General features: G+C 63.1%; 3 protein-coding genes across 7 annotated transcripts; all 3 read right to left on the bottom strand.

Moving 5' to 3' along the window:
- Positions 1–197: 197 nt before the first annotated feature.
- HDAC8 (histone deacetylase 8) lies at positions 198–4,244 on the bottom strand. 2 transcript variants are annotated; one of them, XR_011559776.1, is made up of 11 exons: positions 4,009–4,244; positions 3,876–3,928; positions 3,656–3,786; positions 3,440–3,581; positions 3,231–3,343; positions 2,185–2,262; positions 1,942–2,050; positions 1,400–1,572; positions 969–1,067; positions 563–668; positions 198–472 (listed from the first exon to the last, which is right to left on the bottom strand). XR_011559776.1 is itself a non-coding variant. In XM_070760110.1 (11 exons), the coding sequence occupies exons 1-11, from the start codon at positions 4,093–4,095 to the stop codon at positions 450–452; spliced, it is 1,110 nt and encodes a 369-aa protein (XP_070616211.1). In that variant the 5' UTR covers positions 4,096–4,244; the 3' UTR covers positions 198–449. The 2 variants fall into 2 exon arrangements, 1 of the variants encoding a protein (XP_070616211.1); XM_070760110.1 differs by having other exon boundaries at positions 969–1,063.
- Positions 4,245–4,259: 15 nt separating this feature from the next.
- Positions 4,260–19,948, bottom strand: PHKA1 (phosphorylase kinase regulatory subunit alpha 1). 3 transcript variants are annotated; one of them, XM_070760100.1, is made up of 33 exons: positions 19,552–19,948; positions 18,066–18,224; positions 17,233–17,280; positions 16,934–17,102; positions 16,734–16,816; positions 16,273–16,353; positions 15,920–16,018; positions 15,572–15,718; positions 15,418–15,471; positions 14,941–15,063; positions 14,721–14,816; positions 13,045–13,152; positions 12,665–12,743; positions 12,430–12,564; positions 12,126–12,235; positions 11,692–11,836; positions 11,395–11,473; positions 11,105–11,280; positions 9,651–9,827; positions 9,472–9,563; positions 9,205–9,347; positions 8,789–8,945; positions 8,633–8,712; positions 7,849–7,927; positions 7,630–7,759; positions 7,441–7,542; positions 7,173–7,288; positions 6,811–6,849; positions 6,159–6,203; positions 5,893–6,063; positions 5,634–5,687; positions 5,217–5,417; positions 4,260–5,006 (listed from the first exon to the last, which is right to left on the bottom strand). In XM_070760100.1, the coding sequence occupies exons 1-33, from the start codon at positions 19,627–19,629 to the stop codon at positions 4,833–4,835; spliced, it is 3,729 nt and encodes a 1,242-aa protein (XP_070616201.1). In that variant the 5' UTR covers positions 19,630–19,948; the 3' UTR covers positions 4,260–4,832. The 3 variants fall into 3 exon arrangements, with proteins under 3 accessions (XP_070616201.1, XP_070616203.1, XP_070616202.1); XM_070760102.1 differs by having other exon boundaries at positions 11,201–11,280; positions 19,552–19,947; XM_070760101.1 differs by lacking the exon at positions 6,159–6,203.
- A 1,521-nt stretch (positions 19,949–21,469) lies between these two features.
- BMP15 (bone morphogenetic protein 15) lies at positions 21,470–26,545 on the bottom strand. Of its 2 annotated transcripts, none has more exons than XM_070760096.1 (2): positions 24,119–26,545; positions 21,470–23,485 (listed from the first exon to the last, which is right to left on the bottom strand). In XM_070760096.1, exons 1-2 carry the CDS (start codon positions 24,441–24,443, stop codon positions 22,647–22,649), a joined length of 1,164 nt encoding a protein of 387 aa, XP_070616197.1. In that variant the 5' UTR covers positions 24,444–26,545; the 3' UTR covers positions 21,470–22,646. The 2 variants fall into 2 exon arrangements, with proteins under 2 accessions (XP_070616197.1, XP_070616198.1); XM_070760097.1 differs by having other exon boundaries at positions 21,470–23,482.
- Between the last annotated feature and the right edge of the window lie 350 nt (positions 26,546–26,895).

The following is a 26,895-nucleotide window of genomic DNA, read 5'->3' as shown; positions in this document are numbered from 1 at the left end:
AGGGGCCCCCAGGGACCCTGCAGTGCTGGAGAAGCCTTGGAAGCCCTGGGGGGGGGGGTTTATGGAGCGATTTCCTCCCCCTCACTCTCATCAAGGCTCTTCTTGAAAGTGGTGGGACTCATTGCCACAGGATGGAAAACGCTATTGACCGCTCTTAGTCCAAGGAGAACGTAAGCAACACACACCAGGACAAGAGACAAAGTCACCCAGGTGTTTTTATTCCAAGGCAAACAGCTGTGGGGGGGAAAAGACCAACAGAGACTGGGCTGGTCTTGCTGTGCCCCTGGCCAGTCCGAGAGGCCCTTCCGCTCCTTCCCGAATGGCTCTGCCGGGGGCGAGGCTTCCTTTAACACCCTGTTGCTCCAAGCGGCCCAAACCCTGCGGGCACCGGCCCTTCCCTGCCGTGGCTGTGCAGACTCCCAGGCGCAGGGAGCCCCCTCCTGCTCCCGTCACGTCACCTGTCTCAGGTGCCCTGCGGAGAGAGAAAGGGCCAGGCCTGCCTCCCGCTGCAGCCCCCGGGCCCTCCCTCTGACCAGCCTCCAGGCGGGAGCGGGGGCCCCACCTTTCACACGGCTGAGCAGCTCCTGGAGACGCTGAGGCTCGTTCCGGTCTGGCCGGCAGCTTGGAGTGATTTCCAGCACGTAGTCAGGGCCGTATTCCGTGAAAAACTGCCAGAGAGGGACGGTCAGGCAGAAGGGGAAAGTGCCCCCCTCCCCCGCCGGCCCCCCAACCAGCCCTGGACAGGAAGGCCTCTTCTCAGGGTCCCAGGGGGACGGGGACGGGCAGCCACCCGCTTTGTCCTGCATTCATTCCCAGCAAGTGCCTTCAAATGGTCTTCCTGAGGGCTGGACATGCCGCTGCCCCCAGTGCTCTTGGCTCCCCCGGGAGGTGAACCAGGGGCCACTTTCACAGGGAGACCACGAGGACCCGGGGCAGGGAGCGGGGGGGGGGAGGCCCTTCAGCCTTACCTCGTGATCAGGAATTTCAGAGGGCAACGTCTTGCCCAGAATGACTCCGGTCAGGTAGGTCCAGCAGCGGGCAGTGTTGGCCAGGTGATAGCCTCCTGTCTCCAGGAGGGGAAGAGACGCCGCACCAGGGAGAGGGCAAAAGTGACAGGAAGTGAAAAGTCCTGGCCCACCACGGCCGTTCTGGTCCCGCGTGGAAGGGCCCGAAGCCTCGCGCAGCGGCAGAAGCTGACCGGCTCCACAGAATCCATTCGACCCATCTTAGAGGAGGTGGAAGGCTCCACAGAGGCCATTCCAGGGGACCTGAAGAATCTGACTCCAGGTCCCAAGCCCCTCCCACCCCTGGACCATGATCAGCGCAGGCGACCTTTGGGGCCCCACCCTGATCTACATTTCCTGCACCCGCCACCACCATTGCACCCTCACTTGCTCACCTCCCCCCAGGACCAGGGTGGGCAGCTGCCACTGCAGCACGTAGCCCAGGCACTTGCCGATCCCCTCCGGGGTCAGGTTGAAGGAGCACAGGGGGTCCCCCGCCATCGTGTCTGCGCCCAACTGCAGGACCACGGCCTCGGGGCGAAAGGCGGTGTGCACCTCCTCCAGCACCCTGCGGAAAGCAAAGGGGAGGGGAGCTGTTGGGCCAGTCCCTCCCCTGCAGAGGGCAAGCCCCCCCCCACAGATCCTTTGCCCCGCCAGGAGGGACAAAGGGATGGGCAGGCAGGGACTGTAGGACCGCCACTGTCCTGGGGTGATGCTGCCGTAGGAAGCTGCACCAGAGAACCAAGCAACACTGCCGGGAGAAAGCACCCCCTCCCCATTCCTCCTGATTCTGAGCCCCCCCCCCCCCCCCAGGCTGTGCAGGAAGCAAGCCAGCCAAGCGGAATCAGCAGCCTGGAGCCCTTCAGCCCCCCCACCCCGGGCAGGACAAACTCAGCAGCCGCCCCCCCCCCCCCCCCCGGGATGAGGAGGTCCTTACGCCTGGCAGATCTGAGAGTAGGCCTCGTTCCTGATGCCATCCTCAAGGGGCACGTTGACGCTGTAGTAGCGCCCCTTCCCCAAGCCCACCTCCGCCACGTCGCCTGTTCCTGGGGGGGGGGGAAGGCCCAGGTGAACACACACAGCTGCCAGGCCGGGCCGCCTCTCTCTTTCCCCCTGGAAGAAGCGGCGCCAGAGGGGCCCCGTGGGCAGAATCCAGTGTTTGGGCAAAGACGTCACTTGCCTGGGAAAAATCCAGGCGCAAACTTGTGCAGCGAGACCGTCATAACCTTGGAGGTGAAGCTGAAGGCGTCCTGGACTCCTGCGCAGGCAGCAAAGAGGGAGGCCGGGCCCGGAGGCCATCACAATCCGGGTCCTCAGTTAACAACGGCCCCTGGGTGTGACCTCAGGTGGCCCCACCCCCTGGCCAGTGCAACCCCCCAACCTCCACAGGCTGCCCCCCCGCCAAGGACTTTGCTCTCTGAAGGCCAGCCAGGACCACAACGGGGAGGGGGGGGGGGAGGTCCGAGGACTGGCCGTTAAGCACCGCCTGTTCAGAACGGTCCCTGAATGGATCGTTACCCAGCGGGAAGTCCTCACCTCACGATCACCACCGAGCGCAAAATTGGTTGTGTTAGGTGAGTTTTGCCGCACTTCACAACCGTTCTTGCCACAAAGTGAATCATTGCAGTTGTTAAGTAACACAATTAGGTGAGCCTGGCTTTCCCATTCGCATGACCCCCCCTCCCCAAGACACGCCAACCATCATCAATGTGAGTCAGCTGCTCAGTGTCTCCATTTTGACCGCCTGGCCCTGTGGACGATGCTTTTTTCAGTGCTGTGGTCATTCTGAATGGCCGCTAAGTGAACTGGTGTGACTGGGGACTATCCGGCCATCACGCGGGCAGCTTCCCTGGGGGGAGGGAGGGCACTGAAGGCCTGGGAGACGTGACAGGAAAAAGTCCAGAGGGGGCCCGGGCCAAGAAAAGCAGGGGGGGCACCAGGAAGGGGATCAAAGGCTGCTTGGAAGGGATCCCGGGAGAACACCTAGACGGTCCCCCAGCTAGCAGAGACCTTCAGGCAACTTTAAGATTTGAAATTGGGAGGGGGTTGAAGTCCGCAAGTCTTAAAGTTGCCAAGTTATTCCAGGGGGTCCCGTGGGGCCCCTCCCCTTTTGTGACCCACCCAGAGTTTCCTAGCGACGAGATGCGCTGCGACCACAGGTGGAAACCCATTTCCCCTTCTACAGACCCCTCCCGGTTTCAGCGGGGGGGGGAGGGGGGGGCTCACCGTCCCCGTGGTGCAAGTCGAGGTCAACGTAGAGGACGCGGTCAAATGCGCGGCGCAGCTGTAGGATCCCGAGCACCGCGTCGTTCACATAGCAGAAGCCCGAAGCTTCGTCCCTGGGGGGAGACGGGCCGCTGGGCGAGGCTGCCGGGGGCGGAGGCCGCGGGGGGCAGCGCTCGACCCGCCCGCCCCCCCCCCCCGCCGGAGCCTACTTCTTGGCGTGGTGCCAGCCGCCGGCCCAGTTGATGGCCACGCGCCCCTTCCTCTCCACCAGGCACCGCGCCGCCGTCAGAGTGGCCCCGCCGACCGCCGCCGCGTACTCGAAGATGCCCGGGCTGGTGGGGCAGTCGTAGCCTGGGAGGGAGGGGGGCACGTCAGAGGGGGCGTCGCCGGGGGGGAGAGGGGCGGGGCCTCCTCCCGCCGCTCACCGAGTCCGAAGTCGGCGGAGTCCGGGTGGTCCTCGTTGCCGTCCAGGCTGACCAGCTGCAGGTGCTGCAAATAAGCCTCGGCGTGGAAGGCCGCCATCTCCTCCAGGCGGGCGGGGCGCGGCTCCACGACCCTGCGAAGGCCCCGCTGGCGCTCAGGCGGGGAAGGACGGCGGCCCCGCACCGCCCCCCCCCCACGACCCCCGCCCGCCCGCCCGCCTACCTAAGGTGCGGCAGCAGCGAGTAGGCTTCCACCAGCGCGTGCACCATGCTGGCCTGCGGAGAGACGGGCGCCGGTCAGCCCCGCCCCGCCCGAGACCCCCCCCCCACCGGCCACCCCCCCGCCCGCCACGCACCCGCCGCGGGACTTTGCACAGGGCGTCGCATCGCGCCACCAGCTCCGCCCCGTAAACGTAGACCGGCGGCAGCGGCGAACCGTCCATCAGCGACCGGGCCGAGCGAGCCTCCGCGCGCCTCCAGATGGGCTTCCTGCCGCGCGGCGCGCCGGGAAATGGAGTCCAGCCGACGGCAGCAAACCCCCCCCCCCCCCCAATGATCTTCGACCGGCAGCCGGCCCGCCGCGCAAGGATCACGCTCAGAGACCGGCCGCCACTCCAACACTTTATTGACCGCCGCGCAAGGGTGCCCCCGAAAGGGCCATGAAGCGGTGGGGCCGAGCCCAGGGGTCCCCCAGCGGCGCCTCCCCCAGCGGGGCAGTCCCCGGCCACACCTCCCAAGCGGGGAGGGACCTCCTGAGGGGGACCGAGCTGACCGAGGGGGCCCCCACCCACCAAAAGGGAGAAGCCCCCCTCCACGACCCCCCCTCCCCAAACTTGGCAACTATGCTGGCTGGAGAATTGCCAGGTTTGAAGGCCTCAGGCCGAGGGGGTTTCCGGGGGGGGGGGGGTTTCTCCCCAAAACGCCAAGTGGCCTCTCTTCCAGCAGCAGAGAAGCCGTCTCTCCGAACGGAGATGCCCCCCAGGGAAGAGCAAGGCAGCGAAAGAGTCCACAGTCCCTCTCTTCAACCGAAGCAAAGCCCTGGCCAGGGCTTCCGTCCTCGGGGGGGGGGGAGGGCGAGAGACCCCCTCAGGTGGGGTGGGTCTGGCCCCTGGCTGCTGCGGCGGGCGGTCCGTGCGAGGGGCTGGCTGCTCCGGGTCCGTGGAGGGGGCCCTGGGTGGTCTCACTGCGTGGCGCAGCCGCTGCTGGGGAGGAACTCGTGCACGCAGGCCACCACCGCCCGGGAGAGGTAGGTCATGCTGCCAAAGCGGCCGCTCGGGGCACTGTCGTAGAGCAGCCTGCAGATGCCGGTGGCCGGGTCCTTCTCCAGCATGTGCTCATCGGCCCCCAGGGTTTCCTGCTTGCAGGACAAGAGGGGGGGAGGGGGCGGTTGCCCAGAGCCTGCAGCTAGGCGCCCCCCCCCAAGGCAGCTCCTATGCGCCAGAGATTCACGCTCCCACCACAGAGGGCCCAGGGGCTCCTGCCCGCTGCATGGGGAGCCCTCCCTCCCTCCCTCGGCTGCCCTCCCTCCCTGGGCCGGGGGCGGGAGAGCCCCAGCCGCCCCCACCTGCTCCTGGTAGAAGAGGTCGTTGGCCACGTGTACAATCCTGTCCACGGCCACCAGGCCCCCCAGGCTGGGCCCCTCGGCGTCCGTCAGCAGCGTCAGGACCAGGATGGCCTCCACAAAGAGCTGCCGGTACTCGGGCTGAGGGAGGCGGTTGAGCACGGACTCAACGTGGACTGCAAACTTGATTTCTCCAGGAGTCATCTGTGGACCAAGGAAGCCTCCTCTCAGCTGAGCGGCCCCCAAAATGTCCCCTTCCCCCAGGTAGGACTCTGCATGAGGGCACCAGAGCAGGGGGGGAGGTCTTGCCCAGGGGATGCTGAGGAACCACGGGGGAGGGGGGAACCCTCTGCAGGCAGAACGTTTGGGGGGCAGGAAGCCCCGCCCCCTTGTGGGCGGAAGGGGCACTGCAGCCCTTACCTCTCTGGTTGTGGAAGAAGGGAGGACGAAGCCTTCGATGGAGAGTCCGTGGCACTGCAGCAGGAGGAGGGCAGCTGTCAGTCTCAGCAGGGCCCACGGGCCATTGAGCCAAGGGGCCCGGCCTGTGGCCCCACGGCTGCTGCTCATCCTCCGGGGCAATGGAGAGCCAGCCTGGAGGCCCCATTGCAGCCCCCCCCTTTCCCCTCCTTTGCAGCTTCCAATGGCTGGGCAGCCAACATGGGCGGGGGACCCCTTTCACCTTCTGCAGAATCCTCCAGACCTTCTGGTAGAACCCCACCGGCACTCGGTTGAGGGCCCCGTCCAGCCGCCGCCGCCGCAGCCACTGCCCTTGCCGCCCGTCCTTGGCGGAGGGATCCCCCGGGGCCTGAGCGGGACCCCTTCTTCCTGCAGCCAGGGGGGCCCCGGGCACCTGGGGAGGGAGAAGCCGGAGGGTTGGCTGCGCCTGCAGAAGGGCCCTGTGGCCAAGCCCCTCGGGAGGGAGGGGGGGAGGGAGGGAGGACTTGCCTGGGCAGGGCCCGCTCTGGCTCCCAAGGAAGGCAGGGCCCCAGCCTGGAAAGCAAGAAGCCCCGTGGCAGCCCCTCTAAGAGGCCGGTGGCAGCCACGGCCAGAGCACAGGGAGAAGGTGGCCCGAGAGCCACAGCCCCATTGGGAAGGGTGAGCCAAGGCCAGCCCGGGGGAGGGGAGGGCTGTGGGCCCTGGGAAGTGAAGGGCAGTCCAGACTGCTGGCCCAGGGAAGGGCCCGGCTGCTGGTGAGGCCGGCGAAGTCAGCTCTGCATGGAGGATGCAGCCCCTGCCCCTGGCTGCCTGGGCCCTGGCTTCCAACTTCTGAGGAGGGGGCCCCAAACGCCCAGTGCCACCAGCAAGGGGGGAAGCTAGCTCCAAGGCCCCCCATCGCCTCCAGAAGTGGCCGCCAAGGGGGACTGTGATTTTGCCCTCTCCAAGGGATCCCGGTCTGGCCCTGTCCAGTCAAGGTCGGCCCACTCCTGCTCCCCCGCTTTGCCAGTAGCAGCACTCAAGGGGTCCTTCTATCCCCCCACCCACCCACCCACTGCCCTCTGTGGCTCCTGCAGGCCAGCCCGGGCGCCCCCTGCTGGAAGGCCGGAGGGCCACAAGCCAGCCGCCCTTCGAAAGGAACACGGGGGTGGGGGCGTGTCACCTTCATCTCGGACAAAGACCGCCTACTTCGGTCCAGTTGCTAGAAGAGAAGAAAGATGCTTTATGTGGAAAGAAAACTGCTTTCCTTGCCCCCCCTCCAGATAGAAAAGCCCCACCCACCTGGAAGAAAGGGGAGTTAACAGAGGAGTCAGCTGAAAAGCAACCCAACCCCCCAGTTCTGCCAGTCTCCCTGGCCCCCCCTCCCTTTGGCTGCCCCACCATGGAAGGTAGCCCCCCTCCCCACCAGGGGCCAGCAGAGCAGCCGTCTGCCAGGGTGGGTCTCCTGACCCCCCCCCTCTTGGGCACTCCTGGCGGGACACGCGCTTCCCCTCCTGCCCCCCAAGCGCCCCTCCCTGGGCTCACCTGTTGGATCTCACTCTTGAGCTTGACGATGCCGGCGCGCTCCGACTTCGTGGCTCCCACAGCCCCAAACTCACGGATGGAAACCGCTGGGGTCAGGGTGGGATCGGTCACCCGCACTGCAGGAACATCAGGCCCCCAGACTCAGAATCTGGGTCCCTGGACCCCCTCCCGAAAGCCCCGGGATTGCCGGGCAGGTCGCTTTCGCCTGGGCTGGCTCCCTTGCCGCGCACCAAGGACCCCTCCCGGCCCCATGGCACAAGCAGCTCACCGCTCCTCTCCACCCCAAATTCCTGGCCGCTGAGGATGTGGTGCAGCAGGTGCTTCATGTGCGAAGGGCTGAGGCTCATGAGACTTTCCGCAGCTTCTTCGCCTGCAGCCGAGAGGGAGAGCTGATCCCCTCCACCAGAGCCACGGGTGGCCCCAGACCCGAACGGAGGCCCCCAGGGGTCCCACTCACCCGAGCAGCAGAGGGACTGGGCTAGCTCCATTGTCATGACCTGAATGATCAGTCCAATGCGCAGGCGGAACATCTCCGTAAAGAGGGCCGGCTGCGTCCGGATGTACATGGCGAGGTAGACCATGATCTCCTGCAAAGGGTGGCGGTGGTGGAGGGGCAGCGCTTGGCAGACCCGGCCCAGCCCAAGCCCCACGCACAGGGTTGCCGGCAGTGGCTCACCTGAGTCAGGATGAAGAGGCTCATGTTCTTCTCGCTGGCCTCGTCTATCAGCCGGGTGAGCTCCTCGTAGGGCAGGGGGCTGTGGAGGCAGCAGGGCCGGGGGTCGGGAGGGGCCCACGGAGGAGAAAGGCCAGCCTCCAGGCTCCCCAGCGGAGCAACCCCACGCCCAGCTCGTCTCTCCTGAACGGCTTGGGAGGATGAATGAAATCTGGTAGGCAGATTTCCCCCCTCCCCAAAAACCCCCCTCTGAAAAATATGGTACATCTCTACGGAAATACAGCACAACAAAAACGATAATTATCCTGAGGGCATTAGGGGCAATATTAAAGGGGTGGGGAGTCATTGCCATAGGTCTATGCTATCACAACAGGAGTGGGGGGGAGAAGTAACTTAGTACTAAGAGGCAATTTATTTATTAATTAGATTTCCTGACACTTTGAACAATTAACCAGGGGAACAGCTTGCCTCCAGAAGTTGTGAAAGCTCCAACACTGGAAGTTTTTAAGATGATGTTGGGTAACCAAAGCGCCTAAACAGGAGACTAGATGACTTCTGAGGTCCCTTCCAACTCTGTTGTCCTATCTTGTCCCTATCCCCATCTCTCCTGGGAAGGACTCGGGGTGGGAGAAGTTTGGGGAGAATTGCTCACCACCAACTGACTTGGACTTGAATCGTCACATTACATAAATACAGCATTATAATGCAATTTCTGCCTGTTTAAGCCATGAAGGTGGTAACCGTTTGCCAAAGCCTGCAGTCTGGGCGGGGGCGGGGGCGCACTCACGCCGTGATGGTCTTCTCTCGAGGCTCTGGGGGCAGCCCCACCGTCAGGTGCTTCTGGTGCGACAAGAGGTCTGTGCAGGCCTAGTGGGAGAGGGGGCTCAGGTGGGCAGGAGGAGGAGGAAGGGAGCCGAAGGAGCCCCAGGCCCACGTCCGGTACCTCGTCCAGGACCTCCACCTTCTTCTTCAGGATGCCAGAGATGTAGCGGATCAGGGCCCACTGGCGAGTGGCCCCAGCTTTGCCGTAGAGCTCCACCAGGAGGCCCTTGACGGTGGCCCCGCTGGTGCCGTGGATCTCCGTGTCCCAGTCAGGGCCCCTGAAAGCAGAAGGGAAGCTGGCGAGAGGCAGGGGCTGCCCAGGACAACAGGAGTGGCACCGCTGTGGCTGCCGAGGCCCCTCCAGGCTGGGCCGGCGTGACAGAGGAAAGAGTCCAGGCTGCTGGGAACGGGCTTCCTTCCTTCCCACTGCAGGAGCCCCGTGGCTGGCTGGAAACGGCCCTCGTGGCAGACTTCTCAACCCCCCTCCCTCCCTCCTTGGGGCTGCAAGGGGCGGGGGGCCCTCTGCCCAGCTCCCACCTGAGGGTGTGGAGGAGGTGGAGGCAGCTGGCCTGGTCCTGCAGCGTCTGGCATCCACGGAGCTGTTCCACCAAGGCCCGGCAGTCCACCTTCCCGCTGGCATCCGTGGGGAGACTCACCTGGCCAGGGAGGACGGGCAGCCCCTGGGGGAAGGCAGCGGGGACTTGGGGGAAGGGTCCCTCATGCGAGGGGAGCAGCCCCAAACCCGGAAAGGGCCCCCGGAGGTGCGGCTGGGAGGAGGGGCTGCGCTGGCCCATGGAAGCCCACCTGGGCCTCCTGGTCTGAGGCTGAGCCCAGCAGGTGAGCGGCCGGCTTCTCCTCCTCCGGCAGCAGCTGGCAGGGGATGTACAGGTGGACGTCTGCAGCACAGGGGGAGAGACGATGACCCTCACTCCCACCCCCGTTCAGGGGAAGAGAAGGGCCCTCCCCCGGTGGGCTGTGCTCACTCTCCACGTGCAGCTCCTTGGCCTTCGACCTCAGGGACAGGAGGTCCTGGGTGCTGTGGACGGCCGCACGGAAGCGGCTCAGCCCCCCCTTTTGAGCAGTGGGGGGCAGGCTGGCTTTGGGGCTGGAGTGCTGGAGAAGCTGGTCCAGGTACTGGGCGACGTCATCGCAGAGGTCAGCTGCAAGGAGGGGAGCCAGAGGGGGGGCTCAGAGGGGCAGCAGCAGCAGCCGAACCACCTGCCCAGAGGCCCCCTGGCCCATCCGAGGGGCAGCCCCGGGACGCCCCCAAGGCCCGACGGCAGAGGAGCCTCCTGGCCAGGCCTGCCAGGTGGATGGGGCCCTTTCCACACTCCTGCGGCCACTGGCTGGGCACCTCCAGCCAGGCAAGGACCCAAGGCCACTTTCCAGAAAGAAGCCTCCTGCCCCCCCTCCGTGCTCCATTGCCAGAGGCCTCTCTCTCACACACACAAACACACACACACACAAGGAGAGAGAGAGGGTGATGCCATGCGTTTCTCCGAGGCTGCCTGGGGGGGGCCTGACCCTCCTCACCGGGCCCTGCTCTGCATCCCCCCCCCCCGCATGCAGCAGCCCCGATGGTGAAGCCGTGGCCTCCATTGCAGACATGCAACGTCCACACCAGTGTCCAGCGGTGGTATGGAGGGGGTGGCTGCAGGCTGGTTACAGACACGGTTATGATGGGATGGTGAGTCAGAGGAACCCGGGGGGGGGAGGGGGGTTGTGGGAGCCGGAGAAGCCAGTGGAGGAAACGCCTGTCGCTCTTGGGAGACTCGGGGGGGGGGGGGGCTGCTCCCCCCCTGGCTCAGGGCCCCTGCATGGCTTCAGAGGGAAGCTCTCGGGAGGGGCAGCCGGACAGGGAGAAGTAACCCCTCTCGGGTGACCAGCTAGTGGCAACTTGGTGGCATGGCCGGCTGTTGCCTCTTCCGTCCCAGCCCAGGGGGGAGCCCCCACCCCAGTTTGACAGGGACCTCCGTTGCCTGCGGCTCTCCCAAGTGAGCAGAGGGGGGGGCTGAGCGCTCTCTTGTCCAGGCTCAGCACTCCTGGTGTTCCTTGGGGGGGAGGGTCTTGACATTTGTTGTGAAACCCCTCTCCCCCACCCCCAGAGCCTATTGAGACACGCCCCTCCCGGCTGCTCCCCACAGAGATCCGGGTGACGCCATCTGCTCTCTCCAGCCCCCACCCCCTCCCCAGAGGTCTTCCCACCTGGCAGCTTTCAGGCGGGGGGGGGGGGCTGCCCGGAGACTCCTGGAAGTTGAAAGCTGCCCCACCCAGGAGGGACATTAGGCCGGGCTGGAGGTTAATGACCGGGGCCGACAACCATGAGTTATGCCCCAGCTGGGAGGCCGTGGTGGTGTTACGGTCTGGATTAGGAGGTCCGGCATTCCTGACCACTGCACACCCAAGGGCCGGTAGCAGGAGGGTCCCTTCTCCTTACCATCGTCTGCCAACTGGAAGCCATGCATCCAGTCCTCAGGGTCTAAGTCCTGGAAGCTCCCAAGGCTGAGCCCATAGTGACCGGCATAAATCTTACCCTCCTGACCGGCATCCATGAAGCTGAGGTGGGTGCGGCACGAGGTGGTGAGGAAGTCAGACAACCTACCAGTCTGGGTCCTGCAGCAGGCAAAGGACAGGACGGCTGGGAAGAGCCTCCTGGGCCGGGGGGGGGAGCCCATCCCCTCCTCAAACCACCACCACCCCGGGGCAGGAAAGGACCCCTCCGCTTACCTGGCCCCTCCGAAATACCCATCCTGCAGCTTCCTCAGCGTAGCCAGGATGGCTGGGTGGAGGCTGGTCCCCGTTTCATCTTTTCAAAGGAGAAAAAGCAGCCGTCGGTTGGGGACTTTTCAGAGGTGGCCCCCCAAATGTGGCAACTTTGAAGACTAGCCGGCTGGAGGATTCCGGACGTTGCCCACCAGTCTGACAGTTGGCGGGTCCGAAGGCCTCTGCGTTGAGAGGGAGGCCAGGCCGTCCGAGCCCCAGCCAGCCACGGGGCCCCCAGCTCCGCCCCTGCGCGCAACGCACCAAGCATGCTCTGGGAGACGGGGAAGGTGATGGTGGGCCGGCCGGTCATGCCCCAGCGGCTGCACAGGTAGGAGAGGTCCGTCCGTAGCATCTCCACGATCATCTGGTTGTCCAGAGCCAGGTAGAACTGCTGCTGGTCAATGAACTGCAGGGACAGGTGGGCCCTGAGAGGGGAGGGGGGCAACGGGGCCGGGGGGAGCCCCTCCCCTCAATCACAGGGGCTCAGCAAGGCAGACAAGGAGGGAGGGGCGGGGGGGCACCTGTGGGTCAGGATGGGCTCTCGCTGTGTTCCAGGAAAAAAGGGGGCTGCTCCCAGCCCACCCCCACTTGAAAATACAAGCATCTCCTCCCCCAAATACTGACAAGGCCCTGCAATGCCCTGTGGCTGGCTGCCCCTCCGCCCTGCCCCCCCCCGGCCTTCTCCCCTCACCAACCTCAGGAGTGAAAGCAAAGATGTTGTCCCGGATGTCATAGAACTTGGACGTGGCAAGGACCCCCATGTGCCGGAGGGGGCGCCCACTGAGGCCCATGCGCTTGTTGCGCCCTGCCAAGAGATGGGGGGGCTGGCTCAGCTCCAGAAGCAGCCCCCCCTGCCCCCTACCTCATCCTGCAGGCCGGTCAAGCGGCCGAATAGAGGAGGGGGCCCCTGGGGGTCCAACAGGGGGAACCCTGAACCCTCCCACTGCCCCCCCCCCCACTGGCAGACCTCCCTCTGGGGCAGTGGGGGAGGGGCCTCACCTAGGCGGGCATAGATGTAGCTGAGGATCCTGGCCGGCTGGACCCGCACGGGGTGGACCGTGGCCACCGTCTCCACCAGGATGCCCTCTTCACGCAGGATGGCCTGGATGGCCTCCGTCTCGGCCAGGAGGCAGACTGGCCGGGAGGGAGGAAGGGGAAGGGGTGGGGTCAGGGCAGGGGGGCAGCCCCAGGCTAGGCGAGGGGGGCCCCCAGACCTCCCACAGACGCCTCTCACCCTGCACCACCACCACCGGCTTGGGAACGGTGGAAAACCTGCGGTTGAGAGGGTCGATCTCTCCTGGAGCCAGGAAGCCCTGTGAGGAGAGGCAGCGGTTGTGGCAAGGGCCCCCCGGGTGGACAGGTAGACTGCTCGGGAAGGGGGAGGTCTCCTTGCGCCAATGTGTGTCCCCGCTGCTCTGAGAAAGCCTCGCTGGGACCCAGGCAAAGCCCCCGCCAGAAACCTCCATTCGTGCATGGCGTGTGGAGCGGACCTCGCCAGCCGCCCCGGCTGATCCACCGGCAGGCAGGGAAGCCCCACGCAGGCGGTTTGAGCTGAGCTGGGGCCCCCACCCAGCGCTTCCGGCACCTCTAAGGCCAGGATGGGGCCGAGCTCACCTCCGCCATGAGGCAGCCCAGGATGTAGAGGGACTGGGCCCACATCAGGGGCAGCTTGCCCGTGGGGAGCCGGTCCACGGTGTGGGGGCGGCTGTATTCCTCTTCAACCTACAAGGACAGACCGAGGGGGGGGGCGCTTTCAAAGGACGGAATTAAGACAGTTTGTCCAGGATTGGAAGATGTAAACGCACCCACTGAAGCAGGGCTCTCCGACCCCTCATCTACGGACCAGCACCGGACCGCAGCATGCCAGAAACTGGCCACGGCCCATCCGCGGGATGCAGAAAAACCTCTCTCCGTGGGAGGGGCCCCCAGTGCCCCAAAGGTTGGGTGCTCTGGGAGGGGTGTCGTGGCCAGTGTCGCATGAGCCAGCTGTTTTTTGGGGGGGGGCTCCCCTGAGCCATCTCCCAGGGACGGTGAAGAAGAAGGGAGGCAGGGCCAGTGGGGGAATCCCCTGAAGCAAAGGGGGACCTGGCTGGGGAGGAGCCGGGGGAGGCTGAATTGGGGGCTTGGACACGAGACCCCCTCCCTGGTTGGGAGAGGAAAGAGGAGGAAGCGGGTGCCCCCCCCTCACGGCAATAGTAGCAGAAAAAGCTGGAAGCCATAAACAAAGGCGACATGAAATAAATATGAAAGTTGACTTGAAAGACCGAAAGCAGATTGGACCTTGGGCTGAAAACTATCAGATGAAAGAGCTACAGACTTTAAAGTTGGAAGTTATACTGGGAAGGTTTTAAATGAATTACTGTAATTACATGTGTGCTCAATGGGAGTAAACTCTGGCGCCACCTAGTGGAACCAGAGGAGTTATTAGTAAAGGAATGGAGGGAAGGAAGGAAGGACCTAGAACAATGTACCTGGCCAGGGAGTCTTGATCATAGGGGAAAGAAAAGGGAGGGCCAGCTGTGTAAACTATTGAATGCTGGGTTTTTTCCTCCTTGAGGATTTATAATTTGGGGTCTTTGGGGGGGGGGTTCTCTCTCTCTCGTTTTGGTCTTCGTTAGTCTTTTTATTGGTGTCTTGGAACCTTTTCGGAATTAAATTTTTGAATATTTTTTCTTTTAATCTTTTTTTCAGGTGGGATTAAGAATTTTAAAAAAAGATTTATTCTTAATCCCACCTAAAAAAAAGATTAAAACAGAAAACAAAGGATTACTGATTTTGGAGGGACATGATTTACAACTAGGTTGGCATGCATTCTTATGGTATGGCAAAAACAGAATACCTGGTTATTTCCAGAGACATTACATAAGAGGAAGAATTGGTAAAAGAAACAATGATAGCATGGTTTAAAAAATGGTTATACAATGAAATTAGAACAATGGCAACCACTATGGGAAAGACACTAGAAATGGCAGATAAAGAAAGCTTGTGCAAAATGTTTTATGGATAGCACATACTACCAGAAAGATTATCAAAAATGTTTAAAGGTAAATCAGCTAATTGTTGGAAATGTCATCCATCACTGGGATCATATTATCATTTGTGGTGGATGCGCAAGAAGGCCAGGAATTGTTGACTATGAATGGTTAAGAGGTTGTATATTGTGGTGTTGGTATGAAAACTGAAAAATAAAAAACCTTGGGGGGGGGGGGAACCCAGAGGTTGGCTGTCCCTGTGCTAAGCACCAGCCCCGGTCAGGACCTTGGGTGGGGGCAGGCTCCTCTTTGGCTGACCTTCTCCAGGGGGACGCGGTAGAGCTCGGGCACCAGCCGCAGCCCATTCTTCCCCTTGATCAGGACCCCTTCGAGAGCTTCACGGTACTCCTGGACCTGGAAACAGCCGTGGGCAGAAGAGGTTGGCGGCATTCACAAAAGCCCATCCCGGAGGGGGGGATTTGTGTGTCCTGATTTCCCCCCCCCCCAATGTTCTGGCCATGGGCACTGCCCAGCTCACCTGCTCCGCGTTGCCGCTGAAGAGGCCGTCGATGATCAGGTAGGTCCAGAAGAGTGGCCACTCACATTCTATGTTCTCAAACAGCTTCAGCTCCGCAGGCTCATAGTAGAGGCGACTGGGGTCCTGCGAGGGATGGCAGGGGGGCAATCAGTGGGGGGGGGCAGAAGCCTCCCCTCCTTCCTCAAAGGCAATTGGGCAGAACCGCACAACAGCAGCGGAGTCTCCGTCCCGGGAACAAACCCCAGTTCTCCGTGCAATGAAATGTGGCCAACTGCTCAATAGAGGGCAGCTTGACCTCCAGCCACCCTATCCAGCCCTGAGGCGCAATGGCTCCGCTCCCATCTGAAATGCGAAAGCTGCACCTAGCTGCGTGTGGGGCCGACCTGCACGGAGCAGCTTTGCTGCAGGGGACTGCCCAGGCGCAGGCGGCTCACGGCAAGGCCTCCTGGGGCCTGGAACTGGCGCCCTGGAACTTACCTCCTTGGGAGTCCTGTAGCCATCGCGGAGGAACCGGCAACAACCGTAACGGCCCTGAGGACAAGAGGGGACCTGTCAGGCTCTGGGGCAGCTGAAGGGCCACAGCCGCCCGCCCCCACCGCCCTGCCTGGCAGCCAAGGGCAGGAGAGCTCGCCTGCAGCTTGGCCAGGATCTCTTCCTTGGTCTTGTCCACCACCTCGGTGTCCTCCACAGCAAACGCCGGGTAAGAGATGACGGAAAGGAGGCTGGCGTCTATCTCCTTGGAGGTGGAGGCCCTGGGCAGCATGGAGTGCAGGATCGACTGCCGAGATAGAACCAGGAGACGCTGTCCACGCAAGGCCGGTGGCAGCCCTTCCGGCCACTGGCAGATCACGCGGATGCTCTGGGCTACGGCTGCAGCGCAGAGGCCCCGCGAAGTGGGTGGGAGCCTCTGTCCACCTCAGCTGCCTGCGACCCTTGCCTTTCCACCCTGGGCCTCGGAGGGGTTCAGCCTGCCCCTCACCTGGCAATACTGGACCTCGTCTGGCAAGACGTGGATAACCGACTGCGGACTCCCCTTGGCGCCAAAGAGGTCAAGCTCGTCCAGGGCCTCCAGAGCTGCCTGAGAAGCATTTGAGACAGTCTGCAGCTGGCAAACGGGGCCCAGGGAAGGGCAGGTGGGTGGCGAAAGAAGTCCCCTCCTGGCCGAAGCAGCCAAGGACCCCTGCAGCCCCATAAGATTGGGGAGAGCTCTGGGGACAGCGAGAGTTTGGGGAATGCATGCTATGCCTGCGGGGCCACAGAAAGCCTATGGGGCACCCTGCCTGCTGCTCCCCAATGGGGTTGAGCCCTCCAGCAGCCCAGGGGCCTCCTCACCTTTGCCATGCCCACCGAGCTGGCATTCAGCTCCGTAATTCCCTGGTTTGTCTTGTCGCCACGCTCCCATATTCCAAAGTCCTGCGAAACAACATTAATGTGTCGATGAGACTGGAAGACGCAGAAGGCTGTGAGCATTGAGATGCCGAGCTGGGCACCAGGAGAAAGCCGCCCAGAGGAGGCTGCACCCAATGGCCCACCCAACGTGGGTGCCTGGCCAAGCTGCCAAACTGGGCCCCACCTGCCTTGGACCAGCCCTCAGCCCCCCACCCTCAAAAGCCATGAGGGTCCCTGGGAAAGCAGCTGTTCGTTCTCAGCTTTCCCCCCGTTTCTTCTGGTGGACCCCAAGTGGCCGAGGCCCTTTGACTCCAAACACCCAAAGGCTCCGGCCAATGAGAGCCGCTCCCCGCTGGAAGCCCGGTTGCCTTCGGCTTCCTCCCGCGCAGCTGAGCCTGGCTCACCGCCGTCTTGTAGGCGGCCTCGATGTAGAAGACCAGGTTCTGGATGAAGCTGACCTCGTCCAGGCTGTGGACGATGTGCAGCCCTGCAAGAGATGAGACACCCAGCATGGACGGGCCCCCGCTGTGAGGCCAGAGGGGAGCCGGGGTGGGGGCCCTCCCATCTGCAGAGCCCGTTCCCTGCCCTGAAGGGCCCCCCTCACCGGAGGCCGTCATCTGGGCCAGCATCAGCAGGTAGAGGGAGGTGGCGTCCAGCTGCAGGTGGCCCCACTGGTCGTCCCCCACCACAGTGGCACAGGTGCGGGTGTTGTACTTGGCGTGCAGGCAGTCCTTGGGGCTCTGGCTGTACTTGAAGTCCTCCACTTTGTCCACCTGCAGAAGGGGCACGGGGCCCAGAGGGGGTGGCTGCTCGGGCGCTGGGGGGCCAGCGGGGGGCTGGGTAGAACCCTCAGGGGGCCCCCACTGCCCCAGGGCCAGCCATGCCGCCTGCCCCAGGCCCTACCTGCCGCATCATACACTGCAGGAGGCCCCTCATCAGCTTCACCACGCTCTGCAGGGGCGAGAAAGGGCAGAGCAGCGTCCAGAGGGGGGCCAGAGAGGCCTGGGAGCCTTTCCCAACTCCCGCCTGTAACCAAAGCCGGCTCCTCTGCTGCAGCCGCTTCGGGACTTGCTGAGGCTGCCTGGCTGTCGGTCCCCGTCTCCTGCGCTCGCTCACAGGAGGCTCAGGGCATCCGGCGTCCCTCCCGGAATTGTCATAAATAGAAGGCCAAGCAACACTGGGCTCCGTTCCAGCCAGAGGGTCATTGATACCCCCTTGGCCTCCAGGGCAGCGGGGGGGGGGGGAGCAGCCGGCCCAAGCAAGGGCCGGGCCCAGGTGAGGGCCGCCTTCCAAGGGCAGCCTCAGGGTCCCGCGTTGCCAGCCTGACCTTTACAGGCGGGAGATAAGGTTACAGGGGGCACCTCAGGACATTCGTGGTGCCACAAGGCCTGAGGATTCCCTCTTCACAGGACTTCAGGCCAGGCCCATCTGCAACTCGGGGGGAGAGACACAGCTCCTGGGGGCCACAGGGACGCACCCCCCCCAAAAAAAAGCATCTATCCTGCAAACCTCCAGTTTAAGCTGCCCTCACAGGAGCCGCGTGAGACGCATCTTGCCCCCGTGGCCCCGAGGGGGGGAAACATGTTAGCCCCCCCCCCTGGGCCCTTTCCGGCCTATCCGCAGGAGGTGGGGTTCAGCAGCTGTTCCAGACTGGCTGGTGGTGGAGGACGAGGGCTTTGCGATGGGAAGCCATCCATCCACACAGCCCCCCCTCGCCCCCGTACTGCGGGCCGTACCTGCTCCAGCTCGTAGGCCTTGGCCTTGTCCTCGTCGCGGTCCGCGTTCTTCCGGTAGGCCAAGCCCAGCCCCCAGACGGCCAGGATGCTGTAGACGTTATCTCGTACCCAGGCGTCCGGGTGGTCACCGCTGGCCGGAAGCAGCCCCGTCACGGGATTCTGGGCCCGAAAGTAGGAGCGGGGAAGGGCAGGGGTCTCAAAAGGGGGGAGGGCCAGAGACCAGCACAAGGGGTGGCCGTTACTGCCATGGGGGGTCTGGGCCCTCGGAACCCACAGGCAGGTCAGAGTGGCGCAGGAGGGGCCCTGGGGTTTGGTCCCTGCCCACTGGGGAGGGGGCAGCTTCTGGCCCTTCTGCCTTCCCACACATTCCATCATCCCACACATTCCGTCAGTGGGTCCAGCGTGTGCGTGACCATTTCATTGGACTCCTCAGGCCTTTACAAGGCAGGAGTCCCAGCCCACTGACCGGTGGTTAAAAACACTCAGCCAGGATCCCTGCCGGCTTCCTTCCCTCCGCCCAGTGGGCCCTGCCACCGCTTGCCCCACCGCCGGGAGGCGGAGCTGCCCTGGCTCCCAGCAGCCCCCCCTCAGCATCATTTCCGGGCTTGCCCTGCCAGCCTGCCTTCCCTGGTGGTTGGGGGGCCGCGAAGGCCGGTGTGGCTTCCCTTCTGCCCATCCACGGCCCTCTTCCTCTTCCTGAAGGGTTAGAGCCCTTCAAAGGAGGCAACGTTAAGCCTCGTGGACTTCAACTCCCAGAATTCTCCAGCCGGCCATGTTCCAGCTACGGTGGCAGGAGAATTCTGGGAATTGACGTCCAGACGTCTTAAAGTTGCCAATGTGTGTGTTTGTTGGGGGAGGGGGCTGCTGCTCTAACAGATTTAGGCAGAGATAATCACCTGGCACTTAGCACCCCCCACCTGTGGCCCAATGGGACCAAGGGGGCTAGAAACAGAACCTTTGGCAAAAGGCCAAGCAGGAACCAGGAGGAAGCCCCTCCATCTCCCAGGCTCCACAAGGGCAGCTCTGAGATGGGAGGGGGAGAAAGTACCTCGTGTGTGCCCCCCCCCTCAGCACCCTCCCCGCCTTTCCGGGAGCCCCGGGGGGGTGTTAAAGTCTGCGGGGCGGGCAGATGCCTTCCCTTCCCCCCCAGGCGCCCCATCACCTTCCGGGAGCCGCGACTTAAGGCTGCGCTAAAGCAAAGTGGGGCGTGGGTCGCTTTGCAAGACGCATGGGGGGGCTCGTGGGGGGAGTCGAGGGCAGGTGCGGAGCCGCTCCAGGGGGGAGGGGGTGGGGGGAGGGGTCCGCTTTCTCTGGTCGGGCGGGAGTCCAGCGCCCACCGCCCGCTCCGAGGAGCCGAGGGCCACTTCGGACAGCGGTTTAGAGGTCGGGAAGCGGAGGCGGCGCGGCGGCCGGACCCCCACCGAGCGAGGGCGGGCGGTGGGGAGAGGGAGGCTGCCTGCCCGCCCGTTGCCCCGCGAGGGCTCACCTGGTGCCCGAGGACGGTCTGTTGCGCCAAACGGGCGTAGCTGTCGAGCCGTACCCCAGAGTTGCTCCGGCTCCGCATGGCTGTGCTCGTCCACCCGCCGCCACCGCTGCCTCTCCGGAGCTCCGCCGCCCGTCCGGCCGGCCCGTCGCAGCCGCTGCCCCCGCGCCCCCCTCCCCGCTGGCACCTGTTGGAGGGGGGCGGGGCGTGGGGGGGGCCGTCAGCTGGAAGCCTCCCTCGCCCCGCAGGCGCTGCCCCGGCGGAGAAAGGGGGAACTGCGTCTCCCGGGGGTCCTGGCAGCTGTGTAGACAGCAGGTTTGGCCTTCCTGCTGGGTTTGGGGGCGGAGGAAGATGCCCCCCTCCCCAGCGAAAGAGAGGATCTGGGAGACCCCGGGATAGCGAAGACCTGTTTCCAGCGGCTTGGGAGGCGGCCTGTTGCGGCACCCGCGGACTAGCGCCCTGCCAGGACCGGCGGCTTCCAGCGCTCTTTCGGAAGTTTACTTCTCGGCGGCCGGCGGGAAGGAGGCGCGCGCCGCCTGCTGCCGAGAGCAGGAAGTGCACCTTTCCTCGCGAAGGAGATTGGAAATAATCTCGGTTCCGAGCTGGCTACGATCTCGCCCACTTCCGAGTTTGGCGAACTTTAAAGGGCAGAAGATTTCAAACTTTAAGATTTGTGGACTTCAACTCCCGGAATTCTCCAGCCAGCTCTGCTGATTGCTTATTTGTACGCTAAGACAATCAGTAAGTGTTGTTGTACTTCATGATCCTTGACAAATGTCTCTTTTCTTTTATGGACACTGAGAGCATCTTCACCAAAGACAAATCCCTTGTGTGTCCAGTCACACTTGGCCAATAAAGAATTCTATTGTTTTCTGTTCTTTGGTGTAGCAGTGGTAAAATCAGACTCCATGGTAAAGGGCCATTGAGGTGTGAAGCGGAAGGAAGAGCTACTCTCTCAGGGACCCCTGAGCCCCCCCCCCGACTTCTCCTCTGCCTCTTGTTCCCCTGAAAAAAACCCTCCTGTTGCTTAGCATCTGTTGAGGACCCCGTCCCCCCCCCCACCCCGGGCTTTCCTGGGCCTTCCTGATCTGGCAGGCTCTTCTATGAGTGATGCCCAGAAGGGAGAGGACTTGCAATGAGACCCCCCCAAGCTACAGGGGAGCAATTGTGGTTTGGAAACAGTGCAGCCCATCACTGCCTTTGCTCTCTCTCTCTCTCTCTCTCTCTCTCTCTGTGTGTGTGTGTTTTGTAACTACCTATGTTCATAGTCTATCACAAGTACTTTTACGAAAACAGGTATCCTCGCTCTTCCTCTTCAAACTTGGCAAATTCAAGACTTGTGGGCTTAGACATAGATGGCTGCAGAATTCTGGGAGTTGAAGTCCATAAGCCTTAAGGTTGCCAAGTTTGGGGGTTTTGTTCAATTTGTGCCATCTGCAAATTTGATGAGCAACGTGTTCCTCAAATGTTCTTACTGAGTGAGAGTCTGTGCTTTAGTGTGGAGAACAGTTCAGCCTTTCGGTCATAAACCACAATGTGCTTAAAAGTGAACGGCTTGCAGCCAGCCGGGTTGGGTGGCCCCTGGGGAGGCAAGTACCCAGAGAGCCAACCAGAGGCCTGAGCTCCTCTGCCCACGGGTTGCGTCATGCCTGGTCCAGCTGGGAGTTGGGATTGCTTCCGCCCCCCACTCCAATTGCGCCCAGTTGCCAGTTGGAAACCTGCTGGTCAGGCTGTGTTGTTCCAGCAATTCCTGCTCTGTGGCCGCAGAGCAATACCTGGGGGGAGGGCTGATTCTGGGCTGCAGGTGCGACACGTGTGGGAGCTGAATTCTGGGTCCGATGGGCCAGTCTGGGCTCCTCCCCCCTCCCCTTGTCTAGCACCGGGTTTTCCTTCTTCCCCAAGTGAGAGGCTGCACTCATCGTTAGCAAAAGAGAAACTACGTTTATTGCAGGAACTTATTTAAATACACCATTTAATAAATAGAAAGTTTTCCCAAGTTATTTTCAGGCCAGGTAGGCGACAGGTGCAAACAAGGAAGGAGGAAGAGAAAGACAACCAGGGACACGGCCCGCAGGAGCAAGGGGAGGGCCAGGGGGAGGGCCTGCTCCATCATCCAGTGCATGACAAGGCCAAGGCCAAGTCAGGAGCTCCCTCCCAGCCCAGTCACAAGCCATCTCTCCTGGGCACGATGCAGCCACATCCTCAAGCCTGGCAACTTTGAGACTTGTGGACTTCAACTCCCAGAATTCTCCAGCCAGGAGAGCTTAATTTCGCAAGCAATTGCATACCAGAGCTGGCTGGAGAATTCTGGGAGTTGAACTCCAGAAGTCTCAAGGTTGCCAGGTTTGAAGCCCTCTGTCCTTCTCCTCCTTAGGTTTAAAAGCCCCCTTGCTTCTGCAGCACCGCCCTCTCGGGGAGCGGTGCATCTCCAGGGGCTTCTTCCCCCCCACCCGAAATCCTTTCAGGGATTCACTGCTTGACGTCGCCCAGGGTGGCAGGCGGGAGAGGCAGAAGCAGCAGAGCAAAACGGGCTGCTCAGCACCACCCCTTAAGCAGCAGGAACAGAAAAGGGGGGGGTGTCGAGTAGTCCAGGGACCACACAGCTCTTGCTGAAGGAGGGGGGCACTGGCTGGGGGGAGGAAAGAGCCTCGGGCGGGGGGCAGAAACACGCCCATTTCCCTCCAGCCGGACTGCAGGGCCCAGCCCCCCCGCAAGGCCTCCGCTATCAAGGGGCTCACCTGGGCAAGGAGACCAGCGTGGGCAGCCGACCTTCGCGTCTCCCGTGGACCCCCCTGCCTCACCGCAGCACTTCCCAGCAGTGCCAGCCGCGCTCCCTCCAGCTGACCTCCACCAAGATGGGGGTGGAATCACGGCAGGAGTGAAAAGGAAGAGGAGGAAAACTTGCCAACCTGTGCATAAAAATCCTTTTATAAAACAGCCCAACCAAGGTGCTAGTCCTCTGTGTCCTTTGGAAAGAAGGGTCTTGGATCCAAGTGAAAACTTGCCAAATGCCTTAAAATCTGGGCCCTCTCTTGGTGGGGCAGCAGTGGGGGGCGAGCGGAGGTCCGGGGAAGGAGGAGGTGGTGGCGGCGTGTTGCTCAGCGGCAGGTGCAGGACTTGGCGACCATGTCCTCGTACACCTTGAAGAGGATGTTGTTGTTCTGCTCGATCAGGAGGACCCCCACAGGGCTGTACTCGTGGGGCACGCAGGATGGGCGAGGGACGGTCGGGTCCACAAACTCGTTGACCAGGTTCTGGACGATGGCATGGTTGGGGGAGTGGTAGCCATAGCGCAGCACCCGGGGGCAGGTCCCTTTGCAGTACTGGGGCCGGTAGGAGTGTGGGGCGATGATCCAGTGGTCCCAGCCCAGCTGGCGGAAGGTCACGCGGAGGGGGTAGAGGGCACACTCGCTCCGCTTGGCGCTGGATCGGCTGGAGTGGGGCGGGGCCGGTTTCTCTGCTCGCCGCATCCTGGGGGCAGGGGCGGGGCCCGGGGGCAGCTGCCCCCCCATGGGAGTCTGGAGGGGGGGTCTCCAAGTGTCATTGAGGTAGAGCAGCAAGAAGGGGTCCTCCAGGGAGGGGGGGCTTCCCCCGCTGGGAGAGCCCCAGGCCCACTCCAGGAAGGCGCAGCTGTGGTGCAGGCGGAGCAGGCGGCTGTTCTGGGCAGCCCAGGCCCACGGCTGCAGGTGCGAAGAGAGGTCCAGCTCCACCCAGCTGTCTGCGGCAGGCGTGGGGGCCGAGGAGGAGGAGGAGGAGTTCTTCAGCAAGGCAGGGCTGACCGCCACCAACGGCAGGGGGCTTCCGGCAGGGAGCAGGGCAGCTGTGCACCAGAGGGGGCCCTGGCGCTGGACGTAGACGGCCACAGCTCTGACCAGGTGCTGGGTAGGCGCTTCCACTTCCAGGCGGTAGTCCAGGGCCCAGATGAACCAGGGCCCTGCTGGGAGAAAGGGGGAGGGGGTCAGAACCCGAGTGGGAGAAGCTGCCCTGCCCAAAAGCCCCCCTTCGCCCTCCCCCCTGTGGGGCCCCCAGTGTTCCTAGGGAAGCCCCTCCCCCACCCATTCTTCTCCCTTGCTGCCAGTCCATCTCCCCAACTGGGGTGGGCTGCATGAGACTTGGGGGGCATTCCCAATGACAAATCCTAGAAGCTGCTTCCTCCCCCCTGCAGAGCAGCAGAGTCCCCCCACGCCCCAATTCTGAAGGCCCTTGAGAGGCTGGCAGACCTCGGGGCTGGGGTGCAGAGCCTTTGGAACAAGGACTCCCCCTCCAAGGGTCCCCTTCCAACATGTCCCCTCCCTTCAGGGCGCAAGGCTTCCCGAGGGAGGGCGGCGGCCGGAGCTCCTGGCCAAAGGAGGGGCCTTCCCGCTTAGGGCCAATTCGCCCGAGCAGGGCGAGCCTAGCCCGGGCCGCGGGTCTGAGCTGCTGCCCGACCGGCTGCGGCTCCTCTGGCCAGCTGCCTGCTCGAGAGAGCGCGGCCCTCGGCCTGGCCCAGAACCCGCCGACACTGACGCCCTTCCTCCCCCGGCCAGTAACGTCGAGCGGGCGGCCCCGAGGAAGTCCCGGCCCAGCTCACCTGCCCCGGCCTGGCGGGCCTTGGCCGAGGGCCGGACCAAGCGGACCGTGTTGCTGGAGAAACGCTCGTCCCGGCGGGGGCGGCCGTGCCGGTCGGCCACTCTCCGGTAGAGGTTCCGCATGTAGTGCAGCGGCTGTCCGCTGGCCGGCCTCCGGCTTCTCCCGGGCGGCCAGGCTCGGGGGGGCGCCTGGCTCAGTAGCGTCTGGATCAGCGGCAGGGACAGAGCCTCCGACTCCCGCGCCCGCGTCGCGCCTTCCCGGGGCGGCGCCAGGCGGACGAGCAGCGCCAAGAGGAGAGCGGCGCTCCACGGTCGCAACCCCGCCATGCCGACCCTCCTGCGGGTACTACGCTGAGGCGCGGCGGGGGTGGGGGGGTCAGAAGGCAGGAGCCGGGGAGCCCGACGGGAGCATCGTCCCCCGAGGGGAAAGCAGGGATGCGGGCGAGCCTCACCCCCGCAGTCCCATGCTAGGCCCCCGAGCAGCCGCGGCCAGGCCAGCAGGTGGGGCAGCCTGGGCGGCTCCGTTTAAAGGCGGGCCCCGCTCTCCCTTAAAGGGCCGGCACAGCCAGCCCCCGCCTTGCCTCGACGGCGCGGCCCAGTCTTAAGCGGGAAGTCCTCCGGGCCGCTTCTCCAGCAGCGCCCGCCTCTCCCTCAAGAACCGAGCGGGGACGGGCACGTCGGCTCAGCTACCGCCCCCCTCCAGAACTCTGGGATTTGGAGTCGAGGCACATCTGGAAAGCCCCCCCTCCCCCGTTACTCGAGCCTTTTGCTGCTCCCCCTCGTGGCGGACGGTGGGGATGACATCCGTCCGGTTGAGAAGGCCGCCTTCGGCATTCCGGGCTGCCTCGGCTGGCGCTGGCCCCCCATTGCGGGGCTCCGGAGGCCTCGCGGGAAGCAGCAGATGCGGGAGGGTGGCCTGGCTGGTTCCCCTGAACGGGCCCAGCTGCCCAGAATCTCCGCCCTTTGGTCAATCCTGACGGGCTGCTATTTGTTGGTTTAGGTTTGTCAATCTCCCATATACATAATTTGAATACATGAAATGGATACATTAGGACAGGGCGGTGGGTCCCTATGGCCCCTTAGGCACAGACCCCATACAGACCCCTCAGGACTGGGCTGCATCTAAGGTTAAAGTTTTGGGGCGGGGGCTTGACGATGAAGTCCTATTTTCTGCAATCAAGGGTTGTATCTTTGGTGTGCTCGCATATTGTTGTGGTTGAAGCTGAAGTAGTCATTGACAGGCAGGATAATTGTGTGAACTTTATTTTACTTATCTTCATTATTGGAAATGCAGGAAAAATTATTTTGTGTTAGCCCCCCTCTTCCCACTCCATCCTTCCGCAACTTCGGTCCTCAAAAGACGATGTGGGGGAAAAGCCTTTATCATTTTGTGCCAAGTGTTTTCACCGCTTGGTGAACGTGGTACTTCTCTGTGGTTTGTGTATGTGAACCTGAGTGAAGCAGCGTCACTTTTCTTCAGCATTGGCTTCTACAGAGTGATTAAAAACTATCCTCTATTTAGCCCTTCGTATCCTTTCAAAGGTATAAAATTGAAGTTATAAACTAAATAAACAATCCTAGCTGAAGGCTTTGAACAATGAACAGGCAGGGACACACAACCCCTGGGGCAAAAGCTTCAGAAGAAGAGACCGAAAAGGCTTCAGGGCCTTTGGGGGCCACCATCTCTCCTCTCTTTTGGCCCTTCGAAGGCAGCTTGGAGCCTCCCCCCCCCCCCCGGCTCTAATGGCATGGCCTTTCCACCCGTGGCACCAGCACTGCCTTCCCAGGCAGGAAGTGTCTTTCCGCCTTTGGGCTGGACCCAAAATTGAAGAAGGGGCAGGCTGAGCTAGCAACCGGAGAGCTCTGCTCCTGACAGGGGCGGCGTTCTGGTTCCAGAGCTTGGCCCTCTGTCTTCCACAGCAGCCCAGAACCGGCTCCACTCAGGAGGGGCAGCAGGGCCGGCCCCCCTCTTTTCCACCAGGGGGAACTTGCTCTGCCCCTGAAGAAGTCAGGCAGCTGAGCTCCACCCAGGATTCATCTCCACCCACCATCACCTCCGCGTGGTGGCTCCGAACAGCCCTGAGCCAGAGCAGGGGCCAGATTCGAGCCGGGCTTCCCAGAGAGAGACTCCGTGGCAAAGAGCGGGTGGGGGGGCAGAGGCACCCCACCAGGCGAGGGCAGCCAAGGGGGTTCTGCAGCAAGCAGCCGCTCCTCAGTCCTGCTGGGGAAGGAGAGAGCCATTTCTCTGGGGGCCAGAGGACTCCAAGGTCCAGGGTCCTGGGCTTTCCAGTCATTTTGTCAACTTCTTGTCTTTAACATAAAGCACATCCTCACCAATCTGCCAACGCGTCCTGTGTGGAGGGGCAGATTGTGGGGCTCAGCCAGGCTCCCCCCAGCACAAACAACAAGGCAGAAAGTGGCTCTCTCGTCCTACACAGCCAAACTCGGTGCCTCTTGCTGTCTGTGGGCTGGAAGTCAACGACACGCCTGAGAAACATTGCCCAGATGTCCCTCTGGGCCCTCCGTAGATCAGCCCACAAAGTCTTTGGAGCCCCCTAAACATCAGCTCAAGTTGGTCGCCACAGAGCCAGAGGGGAGCAGATTCTCCCCCCCCCCCAGTAATTGGTCTCCTGCTCACAGGCAGAAATTCAGGTCCACTTCGGGTCACCCTCAGAGGGCAACTAAGGACAACTGCCCCCCACCCCCCCAGGCCCCTCTTTGCAAAGATCTGCTGATCCCCAATGAATGGGCTTTTGCCCCTTGGGGAGGGAGGTGTGAC

Source organism: Erythrolamprus reginae, chromosome 8 (assembly GCF_031021105.1).
Source record: "Erythrolamprus reginae isolate rEryReg1 chromosome 8, rEryReg1.hap1, whole genome shotgun sequence".
In the NCBI taxonomy this organism is placed as follows: Eukaryota; Metazoa; Chordata; class Lepidosauria; order Squamata; family Dipsadidae; genus Erythrolamprus; species Erythrolamprus reginae.
This window is presented reverse-complemented; position numbering and strand designations above follow the sequence as displayed.

Excerpts from the sequence above, each read along its gene's own strand:
- HDAC8 (XM_070760110.1), bottom strand. The coding sequence starts at position 4,095 with ATGGACGGTTCGCCGCTGCCGCCGGTCTACGTTTACGGGGCGGAGCTG. Across the intron at positions 1,573-1,941 it reads TACTCTCAGATCTGCCAGGC|GGTGCTGGAGGAGGTGCACA; the intron begins GTAAGGACCTCC and ends TGCTTTCCGCAG. Across the intron at positions 473-562 it reads GCTGCTCAGCCGTGTGAAAG|GGCACCTGAGACAGGTGACG; the intron begins GTGGGGCCCCCG and ends CTCTCTCCGCAG.
- PHKA1 (XM_070760100.1), bottom strand. The coding sequence starts at position 19,629 with ATGCGGAGCCGGAGCAACTCTGGGGTACGGCTCGACAGCTACGCCCGT. Across the intron at positions 15,472-15,571 it reads AGATCCTGGCCAAGCTGCAG|GGCCGTTACGGTTGTTGCCG; the intron begins GCGAGCTCTCCT and ends TCTTGTCCTCAG. Across the intron at positions 7,289-7,440 it reads ATTTGGGGTGGAGAGGAGCG|TGCGGGTGACCGATCCCACC; the intron begins GTGAGCTGCTTG and ends ATGTTCCTGCAG.
- BMP15 (XM_070760096.1), bottom strand. The coding sequence starts at position 24,443 with ATGGCGGGGTTGCGACCGTGGAGCGCCGCTCTCCTCTTGGCGCTGCTC. Across the intron at positions 23,486-24,118 it reads GGCCCGCCAGGCCGGGGCAG|CAGGGCCCTGGTTCATCTGG; the intron begins GTGAGCTGGGCC and ends CCTTTCTCCCAG.